Below are 14445 nucleotides of genomic sequence, written 5' to 3'. Positions count from 1 at the left end.
ACATTAATGAACAGGCTTCACGGACAGTAACCCACTACTCTGTATAAAAAAAACAGCACTGAAAGTTTTATAGATCCTATTTTAATGCAAGTTGCTACATGGCCTTTTAAGTTAACATTACTACTGCTCCCCCTCCCCACCCCTCCTAACCGCAGTTTAGTAACAAATGCACAGTCTATGCTTGGACGATGGTTTCAACCATACTACTATTTTAAAAAAATGACCACGGATGTTCCATAATATTTGGTTAAAGAAATTAGTCTAAGAGCAACTCTTAATCAGAAAATGTAGGCTGAGAGGGAAATTCTTTGACTACAAAACAAATTCTAGGTAATCCTAACTGCTTCCCCAAAGCACAGGGTACAGCTACAAAGGTGGGGGTGACACGCAATACCTTATTTAAAAATCTTTCAAAATATGGATAAAATAACCAATATAGAAACATTTGCCAACACGTCAAGCAGCAATTCCAACAAGGATTGCGTTTGTACTGATGCTTATCTGAGCTATCAAAGCTGATGCATTCAAGGCAGCACTTAACTAGCTGATGACTGAAACTATACAGAACTGCAGTGATCACATTAAAAACCTAATGCATCATTTCCCAGAGTATAAAGCAGGTGGCAGAACTGCAGAAAAGGAGATGGATTATTTTTCTCTTATGTGAATAACATAAGAAAATATTCTTCCAAATCTTGAAATCTGAACATCTCTATTCAGTAGCAGGAAAATAATTTTCCTAAAGACTGCACTAGTATGCTAGAAGGTCACTGGCTTGAGATGCACACAGTAACACCATACAAGCTTCTGAAAGAACACTTACGTTACCTTTTTAACACTAGCTCAGATACTTGATTTTTATAGCCATGTACACACACACACACATACATAAAACCAACATGCATTGTACTGCTTAAATCCAAAGCAAAATGCAATACATTCCAGGGTCAATTATGAGAACTCTAAAGAGTGTTTACACAAAATAGTGATTCCTGCTTTCTTTAGAGGGGTGGACTAGGCTAGCCCGACCTCAACAGGCTTCCAAAGATGAGCTGGGCTGAACAGAATCAGTACTGAGAGGCAAGCTCCTAGAAAGGATGGCTCTACAGAACACATGTACATACCTTCTGCCCACCAGACCCACTTAACCACTTCAGATAAGGCTCAGTAACTGAAGGAGGAAAAATAGCTTTGCTGAGATTCTTGTTTTCAAAAGCAAAGAATTTTCAGCATTTTTAGATCTATACTTCCAATACAAGCTCACTTCCCCGCAGGAACAGCGTTCCTCCACACCATTCTCTAGAGTACTACTGTTGTTCCTCCTCCTCACCACATCTATCTTCCTCCTTACCACATCACTTCCCAGGATTGGGAAGTGAAAAAGAGCATCAGAAAACCTGAATCAGCAAACATGTCAGCTAAGCCTGGCAGAACTTTAAGTCCCGGTCTTGAAAAGTTGTTCCATACTTCTCAGCACAAGGATGAAGGGGATTTGCCACAGCACTCCTGCCTATATGCTACCAATCCCTGCATCCTCAAGAGTCTGTATTCTGCACAACTGCGTCTTCAAAACATTCTACATTCCTAAGTAAAAATGTCCTATTAGCACAACCAAATAGTTCAATAGAGCACTGCCCTCCCCATCATAAAAGACTTATTCTAATGTTAATTTGAGGGATAATAAATCTCTCATCCAAAGAGCTGGGGTTCTTTTTAATCAAAATAATTCCTTATGGGTTTGGCTATGACTCTCTTCCTCCCACAAGCCCAGCCAAAGACAATGGATACAAAGGGCAACGAGACACCACTCAATCTAATTTAGCAAGAGTAGAAAATGGCACTTCATATGAAGGGCAACACAGGACAATTGCTCGTATGGCAGACGGTTTTGTGGTAGTGCTTCATATTCACATGCCAGGAGCCCTCTGCAGCAGGAAAAGACACCTGCAATGGGCTACCTTGGCAGCTCGAAGCCTTGTCAGTCCCCTGTTCCAGAAGGAAAGCACCTCCTCCAGGACATCTAGGGAGAAGCTACAGCCTGTCTCCCTCTCCCCCACTCTTGCCCAGTCAATGGATATGGATGGATATGTAGCTAAAGCCACCTCCTCTTTGTCTGCTTCCTTCTCCCCCAATCAAGCCACCTCTCTTCCAAACCCATAGTTAGAGGACATTGTTAGATCCTTTCAGGCTTGAAGTTCACCACTGGAAGGTTATCTTAGTGACCAAAAGGGACAGACAGTTATTTCCAAGTCTGAAACAAACTTTAAGGAAACAAAGTTCACAAAATCGCACAGCTAGTTCTAGTCTTCCACCTGCCCCAGGAACTTCTGAACTCAGCATACCGCAAGCAAAATGCAGTAACTGCAGTGACAAAGGCACAGAGACACCCCTCTACAGTAAGAGGCCAGGAAGTCACAACAGTCACTACAGTTGTTTGCTTCAGCCACTAGCATCTGAATGATCAGGAGCTATTTCAGATCCTACAGAAAGGCAGAGGCTAGGCTGACAGATCAGCATGTGCCTAATTCTGGACTCACCACAGCCAAAGCCACCGTTGTCTACTGCCTTGCCAGATGGACAAGCAGAGGTGAGACCAGGAGTGCTGTAGAGAGAAGGGCAGAGCAGACAGAGGAACTGAAGAGGAACAGGGAACACACAACGGATCCAGGAATACTGCAGTTCAATCACAAAACACAAGGCCATGGAAAACCATTTCATTAGGCTCAGTGTACACAGAGCCATTAGTTCTTCCACTCAGCTTTTCAGATCATGGTAACTCAGCACCACACATTCAAAAATTCTTTTTCTCTGCTACACTGAAGCAAACATTTTTAAGCTACAGTGATGAATCACTTTCTTCAATGAGGTTTGAGTATGTAACAACATCCTTATGGGTTGGTATTTGTTTAGAACAAAATGTGGCAATCACATTCAAAAACAAGCATCCAGAGAGAATTTTTTTTAAGAAAAAGTTGCAAACAAATCTGCTTCAAATCACTTTGGTAACCACTTCAGAATCTAAAGTTTATTTTTAACTTAAGGCTTTATTCCAGTTTCATATGCAAATCAGTATCCACTAGGAATCACAACAGATGACTACCAAACTACATGTGTGATAACAAAGTTCTTGCTCCACAGACCCTACAATCTTCATACCTTCAGAATAACTGAGACATTACTCAACATCTATTTTGATGAAAGCTAAGCGACCATTTCCCTCTTAGGTGTTTTATAATATTTCTCTACATCCAAAAAAAGGTTAAACTTAACTAACAAACAGGACATACTGAATTTATGTCAATAGCTGAACATCTGTTAAGAGCACTGTTTCTCAAAATGCAATCCACAAAGAGCAGGCAGCTTATATGGTGCTGGCTTGCTTTCATTCACACCTGCTTAATTACATGAAAAACAACTAAAACACTTTAAGTGTTTTTCAAATATCAATTTCCTTGCAACCAGGAGCTAGAGTCACTACAGAATTGTTTCAAAATCGCAAGAGCCAACTTGCACAGCCATCGGCTGGACAATCCCCGAAGCATGAGACTGTATGAAACGCAGCACGGGGTATTTTTCTGTTGAGTCTTTTTCAGTGTTTCTGAAGGTGTTCAACCTCATACAAAATGCTCATATTTTCCAAGACAGTGAGACGCTCAAGTTCAAGACCTTGACCAAAGAATGTTGAATTACATACACTGAATCATTTTCAATATGAGAGACTGAAAAAAATCCCACTCGAATCCTGCAAGATAATACAGTGGGCTACTACATGAAAAGCATATTCACCGCAGCAGTACCTGCACTTTTTCATTCCTCAGTTTGCAGCTATCCAGAAGGGGAGGAGGAGAACATTTGACCCAATATTCAAAACAAGATTCACATTGACCAAAACCATATTGTTATTTTTAAATCAGTTCATGCTAGTGAAGTGCTCTACAGAAAAGCATGTGAGAAATGAAAACACTCTTCAGAACAAGATTTAAATACCATGTAGTATGTGAGGCTTAGAGCTGCTGAACAGTGGAAAAGAAAATGAACAGTTGCTTATTAACAGAGGATCAACCTCCCTAACATAACGAATGAGGCTAGCTTCCTACATAGTATTACTTATTGTATTTTTATAAAAGAGCTTAAAAGCAACTTTAACTGTGGAATTTCCTAAGCCTTGGGTACTTTCATTGGCAATCAACATATTCTCTTAGAAGCCTGTGCATATATTTAATACACTAATTTAGTAACAGCTTTGTGCAGACCCTTCATGAGCAAGACAGCTCTTCTGTATGGGACTCCTTACCCAAATTAGAACTATGCCAGTATTTAAAGATATGGGCTCCCCAACCTTCTCTGGAATAAGATAAATGAAAATACTTTGGCAAGGAAACAGTTCCTCACAAGCAGAACTTTTCTTAGAAGCTCCAACAGTTTCTCATACTGAGGAGCATTGTATTCAACACCGCCAGAGACTCTAACCTTAAAACAAGCTCTGCTATTTGTTACCAAATAAAATGAAGCTTGTCAATAAAGAGGTTCCCCTCCTGCTTAGAAGCGAGACTTCTGTGCAAACATTAAGCATTAATTAGAGGGACATTGTAAATTTAAATTCTGGGTAGGAGCTCTTCAGCCATTTCTCAGAGTACAGAAAGATGAAGTGAACAGCATACCTAAAAGCCTGCTGTCCATGAAGTCCCACTTCTTGCTGCATGGTCCCACCCCCTCTAGCACACCTCTGACCACTCCCTGAGTCGATTCGACTCAATGATCTGAAGGAAAATTATGACTCTTCCCTCCCCCCCCCCCCCCCCCCAGTTATTTCAGTTTTCTCCTAGAATAACAAACTCAGTCTGCTCACCAAAAGGTCAGACGAGTGTCACGTCAGCACAAGTATTTGGAGTGTGATGCTCCTACACCATGAACTAACACCTTGCTGCTGCCTGACTGACCCAGCAGGCGCCTTCAAAAGACTAAATGTTAAAATTGCCCAATTTCCTCTCAAAAGCAAATGGGTCTTCTCCTCCTCCATTATAAATTAAAACAAAACAAAAAAAAAACAACAGGTATGCCAAATGCTTATTAGCATTACCTTCGTATGTGTATAGGTGTACTGGTTTTGGCTGGGATAGAGTTAGTTTTCTTTATAGTAACTAGCATGGGGCTATGTTTTGGATTTGTGAGGAAAAGAGTATTGATATTACAGGAATGTTTTCGGTTTTGCTGAGCAGCGCCTACACAGAGTCAAGGTCTTTTCTGCTCCTCACCCCACCTTACCAGCGAGCAGGCTGAGGGTGCACAAGAAGTTGGAAGGGGACACAGCCGGGACAGCTGACCCCAACTGACCAAAGGGATATTCCATACCATATGGTGTCATGCTCAGCATATAAGGCTGGGCGAAGAAGAAGGAAGGGGGGGACATTTGGAGTTATGGCGTTTGTCTTCCCAAGTCACTGTTACGCGTGATGGAGCCCTGCTTTCCTGAAGATTGCTGAACACCTGCCTGCCCATGGGAAGTGGTGAATGAATTTCTTGTTTTGCTTTGCTTGCGTGGCTTTTGCATTCGCTATTAAACTGTCTTTATCTCAATCCACGAGTTTTCTCTCTTCTGATTCTCTCCTCCGTCCCACCAGGGGGGAGTGAGCGAGCAGCTGTGTGGTGCTTAGTTGCTGGCTAGGGTTAAACCACAACAATAGGAACATACTTAAAATAAAATGCAAGTAGCTGGAAATAAAATGAAACGGTAAGTCAACGTGACTAGCTTGCTCTGTGGACACAACTCTGACCTTTTTCCATTCAAAAAAATTTCCATTCCCTTTGTGCATTTAAATACAGCATTTGTGACATTCAAATGTATTTCCATCTCTCTTTGAGATGTACAGAAAGTTATGTGAAAACAGAGTTGAGTTTCCAAAACGAAGCAAGACCAGTGCAAGAAGCAAGCGGAATTGAAACGATAGCATTTCTCTTCTCGACTCCTGTATTCACAGAAGTGAAAGTTTCAAGATGCTGTCAAAACATTCACTCCCACCACTTTCTCCCAAGCATATGATCAAAGTGACAGTTACTGTGGCATCCTCTGATCTTCAGCCATGAAGTGACCAAATTGTGCCTTGTAATTTTCAAAGTGCTAAAGCCTAATCAGTAATTCCACCCGAAGAGGAGAAATCGCGCTGATTTCTCTAAACAAACAAACAAAAAAACCCCTGTCTATCACACATTCCGGACTCTCATCCCTATATACGCTTCTACATACTCTTGGACGCGGGTAAGTTTATTTTCACAGCAAGCAGGATCTCCCCTTTATCCGCCTCCTGGCTCACACCACTTCACACAGAGCCTGCGGAGGAAAAACCCAGGGGTCACCCGCGGCTCGGGCAGCCTCCCCCTGAAACGGGATGTTGTTCAAGACGATAAACCCCATCACACCTTCCGCCTTCGGACTGCCCTTGTGCCCCCAAGCTACCTCCGCAGCCCAGCGTCTCCCCCGCCGTCCCCTCGGTCGCCCCCCGCCCGGGTGAAGCCCTCCCGCCCCTGCTCCCCCTGGGGCCGGAGCTCGGGGCGGCGGGGGGCGGCCCAGGACCGGCAAACCTCCCCGCACTTGGGGGGCGTGGGGGCTGCCTAAGGAAGCCCCCAAGCTCCCCGGCGGGGCGGGCACCCCGCAACGGGGGAGTGGGAAGGAAGAAAAGGGGGTTCCCAAGAACGGAGCTCTTCTTTCACCCTTTCTTGGCCAGGGCGGGGGCAGGCTCGGGGTGTGGGGCCAGATGCCGGGGGAGAGACCAGAGGAGGCGGCTCCCTCTCCCCGCAGCAGAGTCCCGGAGGGTTGGTTTCCCTCGCCCGGCCGCCTCCCCTCTCCCCGGCCGCCGGGCAGCGGGGCTCGCCCGCCGCCGCCCTGCCCGCCCGCTCTCGCACCCACCTTTCTGCGCCCCGGTGCCCCGCGGCAGCAGCAGCAGCAGCAGGAGGAGGAGGCTGAGGCGGAGCAGAGAGGCCGCCTGCCGGGTCCCCGCGGGGAGCGGCCGCCCCGGGCTCACCATGCCCCGCGGCGTGGCCAGCGCGGCCGGCAGTCCGAGGGCATCGCGAGCTGCGGGGCGGCCGGGCTGGGCCGGGCCGCGTCTCTGCCCTGCGCCCCGCGGCCGCCAGCGGGACGCGCCTGCGAGTCAGCCAGCCAGCGCGCGCCGCCAACCGCCCCCTGCAACCGCCCCAACCGCTTCCGGGTGCGCGGCGCGGCCCCCGGCGGCTGCGGGGCTGCCCCGCTTCCTGCCGCCCCCCCGCCCGCCGCCGAGAGGCAGCCCGCGGCGCCGGGGGAGCCGCGGGGTCCCGGCGGCTCTGCGCGGGGGAAGCCCCCGGCGGCGGCTCCGGCTGCGGCCCCGCAGAGCGTGGCGCCCCCTCCCCGTCCCTAACCGCGCCTCCGGGGCGGCCTGCTCGGGGTTAACGGCCCCGAAACTGAGCCCCTGGGAGTCAACCCCTAAATTTCCTCTTTATTCCACCTCCGTCCTCCTTTACGAGTTGGGCAAGAAAATTTCACTGTTTTTCAAAGTAGAGATTAAGGGAGGCAAAATTGCCTGGAAAAACAAAACTCCTTGGAAACACGAGTATCGCTTCTATCGTTAATAGAAGAGGATAACTGGGTGTTGTAGATCTCCACACAGAAACGCCAGTTCAGCTCTCGAAAAGCGAGGGATTGGCTACAACATCCCAAGACATTGCAATTCCGGTTATTGTCATCTAGCTTTTGACATTTACAGTGTGTAATTGGAGAGGCTTGCTTTAGGAGGCTAAAATCACCCATGGGGAATAAATATGTTTTTTTAAAAAAGTAAGTTTCAAGTTTTAAAATCACAACAAGAAGGCGAAATAGCACATTGGGAGAGACTTATGGTAGCTGTTACTGTACCAAATTAGTTCTCCGTGGTTGTCAAGAAAGCATATTTTGGGGAGAAAAGCGCCCTAAGCATTGGTAGGATCAAAGAATCACTTGTAATACCATCATCATCATCACGGAAGGGAGCACCTCATTACATGTCTTTCACTGGTGGATGAAATGAATGTCTTTTTCAGATGCCGATGAAACATCATGTCCATGCTTCCATAGCCGTGGTCCCAGCCTTGCATCCTCCTGGCAAGGTTGGAGGAACAAGGGGAAGGGTGGGAGCAGCTCCCACAAGGACATCATTTCATGTTTCCTTCAGCTTCAGAATCGAAACCTTCTCAGCCCTCCACTGACCATGCTTACTCTCACCGCAAGGCAGAGGGGATTTGGGACTCCACAGCTTCCAAAGATTGGCCTCTCTGCCAGTGCTTCATCCTTTCTGCTGTGGAAGGGCTGTTGCAAGGCAATCCCATGTCCTGGTGGTGTCCAGCTCCAGTGGTTCCACTGTAAAAAGAAGGAAGAAATTTCTTCTTAAGGAAGAAATTGTTCTCGACTTCCTCTCACAAACAGCTTTGTGAAAGACATAGTGCTTTCCTGGCCAGTGGTGTCCAGCGCTGACCACACCAAAATGGCAGGAAGAGCATCTCAAGAGTCAGTCTCACCCAGTCCACAGAGCTGCCTGAAGAACTATTTAGATGATGTTTACTAATTGTTTTAACATTACTGTTCCTTGTTAAGATGCTGAAAACTGAACTACGTCCAAGTCTATGCTCAGGGCTTATGAAGGCTTTTTTCACAAAGAAACATGCAGAGCGTTCTCTCTCCTTCCTTGACCATAACAACCATACCACTTGTGCCAAATCATGGAAGAATCCAGAGTAGATTTGGTTGCTCAGGCTAAAGAGAGCAAAATTTTGATGCATATTTTTTACTTGTTTGGCCTACAGTTGTGCCAGAGCTGCCAGGAGGTGGCTTCTTATATATTTAGGGAATGTTAAATGTGAGAAATTTAGTACATTTCATATTTTTCTCCGTTTGAAACCTTTTAGCAACACACGAAGAAACCCCAATAAAAGCAAAGTCAATGGAAGGATATCTCAGATGAGGCTGGTTTAGGTCAGCTTGTAAGATGCAATAGTCACCAAGACATCCTGCAACATGTAATGGAAGATGAATCAAAAGTAATTTATATGCGTTCCTTTGTCTTCCATTCACCAGACACAGAATTTCGTGCCACAGGTCACGTGAAGCAGTTATATCACTACAATAACATCCTTTCTGTACTACAGAGAGCACATTCCTAAGATCACTAATCATTAGTGGTATTTGTTGAATAATTTGTGGCTTAGTAGTGGCTCCTTGAATAATTTGTGGCTTAGTAGTGCCATGCATTAACAGGAGCATCTGAACATCCTACACATAAATCAGTAACAGTCCCTGGTGGGCCTGATAGAGGTTTCTTCCTGTGTTGTTTTCTATTGTGAAGGCTGTGTGGGGTATTATGTTAGCTTGATTTGACTGTTCTTTAGGTTTTTATTTGTTCATGAAAAAGGTATCTGGATCTGTGAGAGGGTTGATTTCTAAAAGGGGTGTGAAAACTTGCAGAATTCCTAAAAGCAGTCAGAGGCCAAATTTGCTTAATCTATCTTGGAAGTTTGTACCGAAGCCACATTCCATGACCACAAATGGTTTATGCAGAGCCCCGGGTTACATATTTTGCAAAGGGAACACCATCCTGATGGAAGCGGTGACAAACTATGAAAGGTTGTACACCCTAAAAGCCTTAAAGATTTATGGAATCTCCTGAGCCAAAGAATTAGGAATATGGTTCCATTAGCAATGCAACTGTTTGCATGGCTTGTCTTAATACATGCTTTTTATGCAACAAAATATTCTGAAGAATTAGATAAATCCAGATGGTCTCCCCGGCTTTCAGAATCTTCCTTCTTCTAAGAAGATTTCAGCACAAAATGAGTTTAAATAGACCAGTTGCAGAGTACTGCACATTTCGGTCCATCAGAATTCCCAGGCATCTCCTCGAGGGGAAACAGAACTGTAACATAGAGACTCCATTGTAGTTTGTGACTTAGAACTGTGCCCGTCATCAAATCAAAACAAATAGAGAATTAAAATATTGTGGGAAGTAAATACAAATATAATATCATACAATACCAATATCATAAGGCAAGTTACCAACACATCTTAAGAAATCATCACAAATATTTTTTTTCAAGATGGTAAGACAGAAGATCAAACCAACTTTTGACTGCTGACAGAAGAATGCTTAGCCAACTAAGCAGTTCTGTAATGTTTCCTTCCCATTACAAGTAACGTCTAGAGGTAAACGAAATGATCATCTCCATCTGGTTCTCTCATTTCCCTTGAGCGGCTTCTGATGCACAGGGCTTCTTTCCCACCATGGCTCTCTAGCTTTTACATTCTTTTATTGCATTTCAAAAGCCAAATTCAGCTGGAGGGCAGGGCTGCTATTCAGAGGGAGCTCCACAGTTTGGAGAAACAGGCTGATGCAAACCTCCTGGAGTCCAACAAGAGCAATTGCAAGGTCTTCCATTTGGGAAGGAATAGCCCCATGCAGCAATACAGGCTGGGGGCTGTTTGGAAGCAACTCTGCAGAAAAGGACCGGGGCGTCCTAGTGGACAACAAGTCAGCAGTATGCCCTCGCAGCAAAGGCGGCCAACAGCGTCTTGAGCTGTATTGACAAGAGGGCCAGGAAAGTGATCTTTCATAAGACTTCATCAGAGTACCGTGTCCAGTTTTGGGCTCCCTCCGGTACAAGAACAATATTGATGCACGGGAAAGCGTCAATCAGGAGGCCTCCAAAACGCTCAGGGGCTGGAGAACATGATGCACATGAAGAAGCTGAGAGAGCTGGACATCTTCAGCTTGGAGAAGAGAATGCTAAGAGGAGACTTTGTTGCTGCCTACAACTACCTGACTGCAGGACAGAACTGGAAGATGGAACTAGCCTCTTCTCAGAGGTGCACAGTGATAGCACAAGAGGCAACAGACACAAGTTGCAATACGGTAAATTCCATATTCCAGATAAAAGGGGAAAAAAAATACCATGAGGTGTTCAAACAGTGGAGCAGGTTGCCCGGAGAAATTGTAGAATCTCCATATTCAGACATGTTCAGGACTCCCCTGGACGTGGCCCTGATCAACCTGATCTGCTTGGACCTGTTTTGAGCAGGGAGTTGAACTAGATAATCCCTGAAAGTCCCTTCCAACCTGAATTATGATTGTATAATTCTAAGGCACCGAATAATGTACTATGGAGGAGAGTCCTGTACTGACAAGGGATGTTCTAAATGAGCAAAAGAGATTTTCAACTTTCCAGTTTCTGTAGTTACTTATCCGTGTTCTCTAAATGAAATAAGAAGTTATTCTGAGAAGGTTAATTCTTCTGCACTTGAAGAAAAGGAATATTGCATTTAAAGCAGGCAAATTATTTACTTCCTTCATATTAACACATTAGATCTTTGCTAGCACCTCCATCTTCTTATCCCTTAAATCTTTAAATGTCACATTGCACTAGATTTTTTCTGTGACAGTAAATACAAAAGCCCACCCACCCAGCTAATACAAGTGCTGTATGTGTATGTAAGGGCCATATGTCTGCCTTTTGATATCAGCAGACACCTGAAGGTTATTACTAGCACTGTTCCCAGATAATCACTTGTGAGCAAGTCCAGATCTGTACTCACGTTCACAGTTTCTCTCTGCTATCCACTGAATTATTAGATCACTTCACCTCTTTTTCGAGAAAACAAATTCCACCGCTTATGGTGGAATTCCAGCCAAAAGAATTATGCTATCTTCTTAATGAGCATATTCTTAGAGTTGTTTAGATTACAGCTACAGTGGCAGTATAGTCAAATTTGGCTGATAAATTTAGAGGTCTTAACACCAGAAAAACAAGAGACAAATGCCTCACTATTGCACATTAACTTTGTGGAAGTGCTTTCTAAAAAGTCCAGTACGCAGGTTAGATCGTGCAATCTGCTGAGATGTCATACTTAAGTATGCAAATAATTTTAAGCATAGAATACTCAAAACTAAACTAAATTGCAGAATTTTCTTTAGCCAAAATGTTTTCTAAACAAGAGTTTAACAAGAGTAAAGTTCACTCCGGAGTGAGGGACCTGAGTAAGGTCTTCTGCTCTATTTTATTTCCTCCTAGTATTCTTGTGAAGCTGTGTTGGATTAAACACTCCTGGACACAGTGAACCATCGAGTAGATATACTGAAAATGCAAACTTCTTTACCACAATACAGGGATGTCTTGGTGTCACGCTAAAAAGGTCATTTAATGTTAAAGGAAATCTTTAACTTCTGTGTTCATTAGGTAAGTAGCCCTTTTACCTGAGAGTGGATAGATCCAGTGTCCTGCCCATGAATAACTGGACCCAGCTCAGCAGGCAGGTTTGACATATGCCATAGAAAAAACATGCCATCTCTAAAACTGTCCAGGCTTCATAGCGTATAAAGGGATTATTCGTTGAAATACAGCTTTATAATTTAACAGCTACAACAACACTGGAACAAAACCCACCCTTTTCTTATTATTTTTAATTGTTAAAGTATTTGAATTAGAAAAGAAAATGTTATTGGAAAAGCTATTGTTCCCCTTTGCCATAATTCTGCTTTTTGAAAAACACATTTTAATAAATGGTTCCACAGTATTTTAAATTAAATATCCAAAGAAAACCCATTAAAAATTGTGAGTAATTTAAGCTATCATGAGTTCTACAGAACGGAAACATCTCTGGAGCTTCAGGAGTTTACATGCTATTTCAAATGTTATTTTATTAACTGTTGTTAATACTAACCTACAGCCAAGCTGAATGGCTGGTACCTGATCTTGCAAACACTTCCAGAATCCTACAGTATGCTCTATGGCATTAGCTACATGTGTGGTACTAAAAGACTGCAGGATCTAGGCCTTAGGATCTAGCTTTTGTTGCTCTTGGCTACTCATTTTCATCTCATCTGGGATTTCTAGTTTTTGTTATAGCTTTCAGTAAAAATCCTTCTACTCCTCTCTTTGTTTCCATTTTGTCTTTGTTCCCGTTTTAATTGCCGATAATGCTGATTTTTTAAAGAGTAACAACCAACTCCCAGTAGCAGAATGGATTTGATTTCATCCTTTTAGAAAGGAAAATGGGTATTGATTGTATATTATTCACATCAATGGATGTAATTAATCTCATCCTCAGAAACACATTTACAAAACCACCATGACATATTTACCTAAGATTAATTTTTAATTCACTTCAGATAGGAGCCTCATGACTGTACATAAAGCACATTTATTTGAGACTCTAGGGTTATTTGGTTGCTGATTGGTTTGTGTTTTTAAAAGAGAACAAACACTTAACATTTAGTCCTGGGTTATTTTGGTAAGAAACATCTGTTAATTTTACTGTGCCTAAAGTCATTATCAGGGAAAAATGGTAGCATAAATTCCAAAACCAATTTTCTTTTACATTTTTACTGCATTGTATATGTGAAACAATTCAGGGATGCTGGGGAAAAAATTGAGCTATTTTTTACTTATTTAAACATGGTAACATAGAGAAGGAAAATATTAGGGAGGGACTCATACTGTCTTCTATCCTTGAATGAGTTCATGTTTATTGGATCAATGCCCAGTACTACTAACTAAGATCCTTCAAGTAAAAACAGTTAGAAAAATGTTAAAGACGAATTGTGTCTTGTAACTATGGGTTTGGTACTTTTAAATAAAAGCAGTATTTTGAAGTAGTGAACAGTCTAAATTCCCTGGATGCAGTGAATACTATAGCTCAGTGAAAGCTGAAGGAGGAGACTATGATTACTATAGGATTAATTCAGCACATAAATATGGGCAGGATTTTAATCATGGATTTAGCTTCTGTGGGAATGAAGAGCACACTTCAACTTAAGTCTGTAGCTATTTTGCTGAATCAGGAACCGTGAGTCTGCTGCTTCAATTATTTCCATGCATTTCATCTCTATTTTATAGTTAATGTATTGTTCTCCACATTCTTTTCAATATTTTACATTTTTGTCAGGACTTTAGTCTCCTGTTTTAGCTTTGCTTCTTTTATGCAAACCCGAGGTTGAAACAATCTTTCATGACCTGTGCACCTCCTCCAAATTCTGTATCTTGCATATATTGTTCTAGTCCTATTCTCTGCCTGCATCCTTACTCATTCTTGCCTCTGAATTACTGTAGTCACTGTACAAGGTTGAATCATAATTTGATTTTACTCCAATTCCTGCTTCCAATCTCATTGACCAGGGGTAACTAGAAAAATTTTAGATGTCTGGCTCCTCAAAAGATGCAGCTCTTTACTGATATATTTACATGCTTGAGAAGAACAGATCACATGAAATTAGGAAAATAATTAAGAGCACCCTTTCTTTCACCGTTATGAAGGTGAAAGAGAGGAGTTAAGTGACACGTTTCAGGCCTTTATATCCAACTTAAAGAAAATACTATGTCCATACATCAATGTCAGAGAACAACATAATGTTTAGTTGTAATATATTTGTGCCTAATGCTGTCTACAGGGGAGCCTCA

The 14445-nt window shown here is 43.1% G+C and overlaps 1 protein-coding gene across 1 annotated transcript in view; it reads right to left on the bottom strand.

The window, feature by feature from the left end:
* The window catches only part of DCBLD2 (discoidin, CUB and LCCL domain containing 2), a 48978-nt gene extending 41816 nt beyond the window's left edge, over nt 1-7162 (bottom strand). The window contains exon 1 of the mRNA XM_075167798.1: nt 6905-7162. Coding sequence (XP_075023899.1) covers nt 6905-7022 — 118 coding nt within the window. The 5' untranslated portion in view covers nt 7023-7162. The remainder of the gene's footprint in view (nt 1-6904) is intronic.
* Nucleotides 7163-14445: the final 7283 nt, after the last annotated feature.

Source organism: Calonectris borealis, chromosome 1 (genome assembly GCF_964195595.1).
Source record: "Calonectris borealis chromosome 1, bCalBor7.hap1.2, whole genome shotgun sequence".
Lineage (NCBI taxonomy): Eukaryota > Metazoa > Chordata > Aves > Procellariiformes > Procellariidae > Calonectris > Calonectris borealis.
The sequence above is the reverse complement of the archived record's forward strand: the minus strand, read 5'-3'. Positions and strand labels throughout refer to the sequence as shown.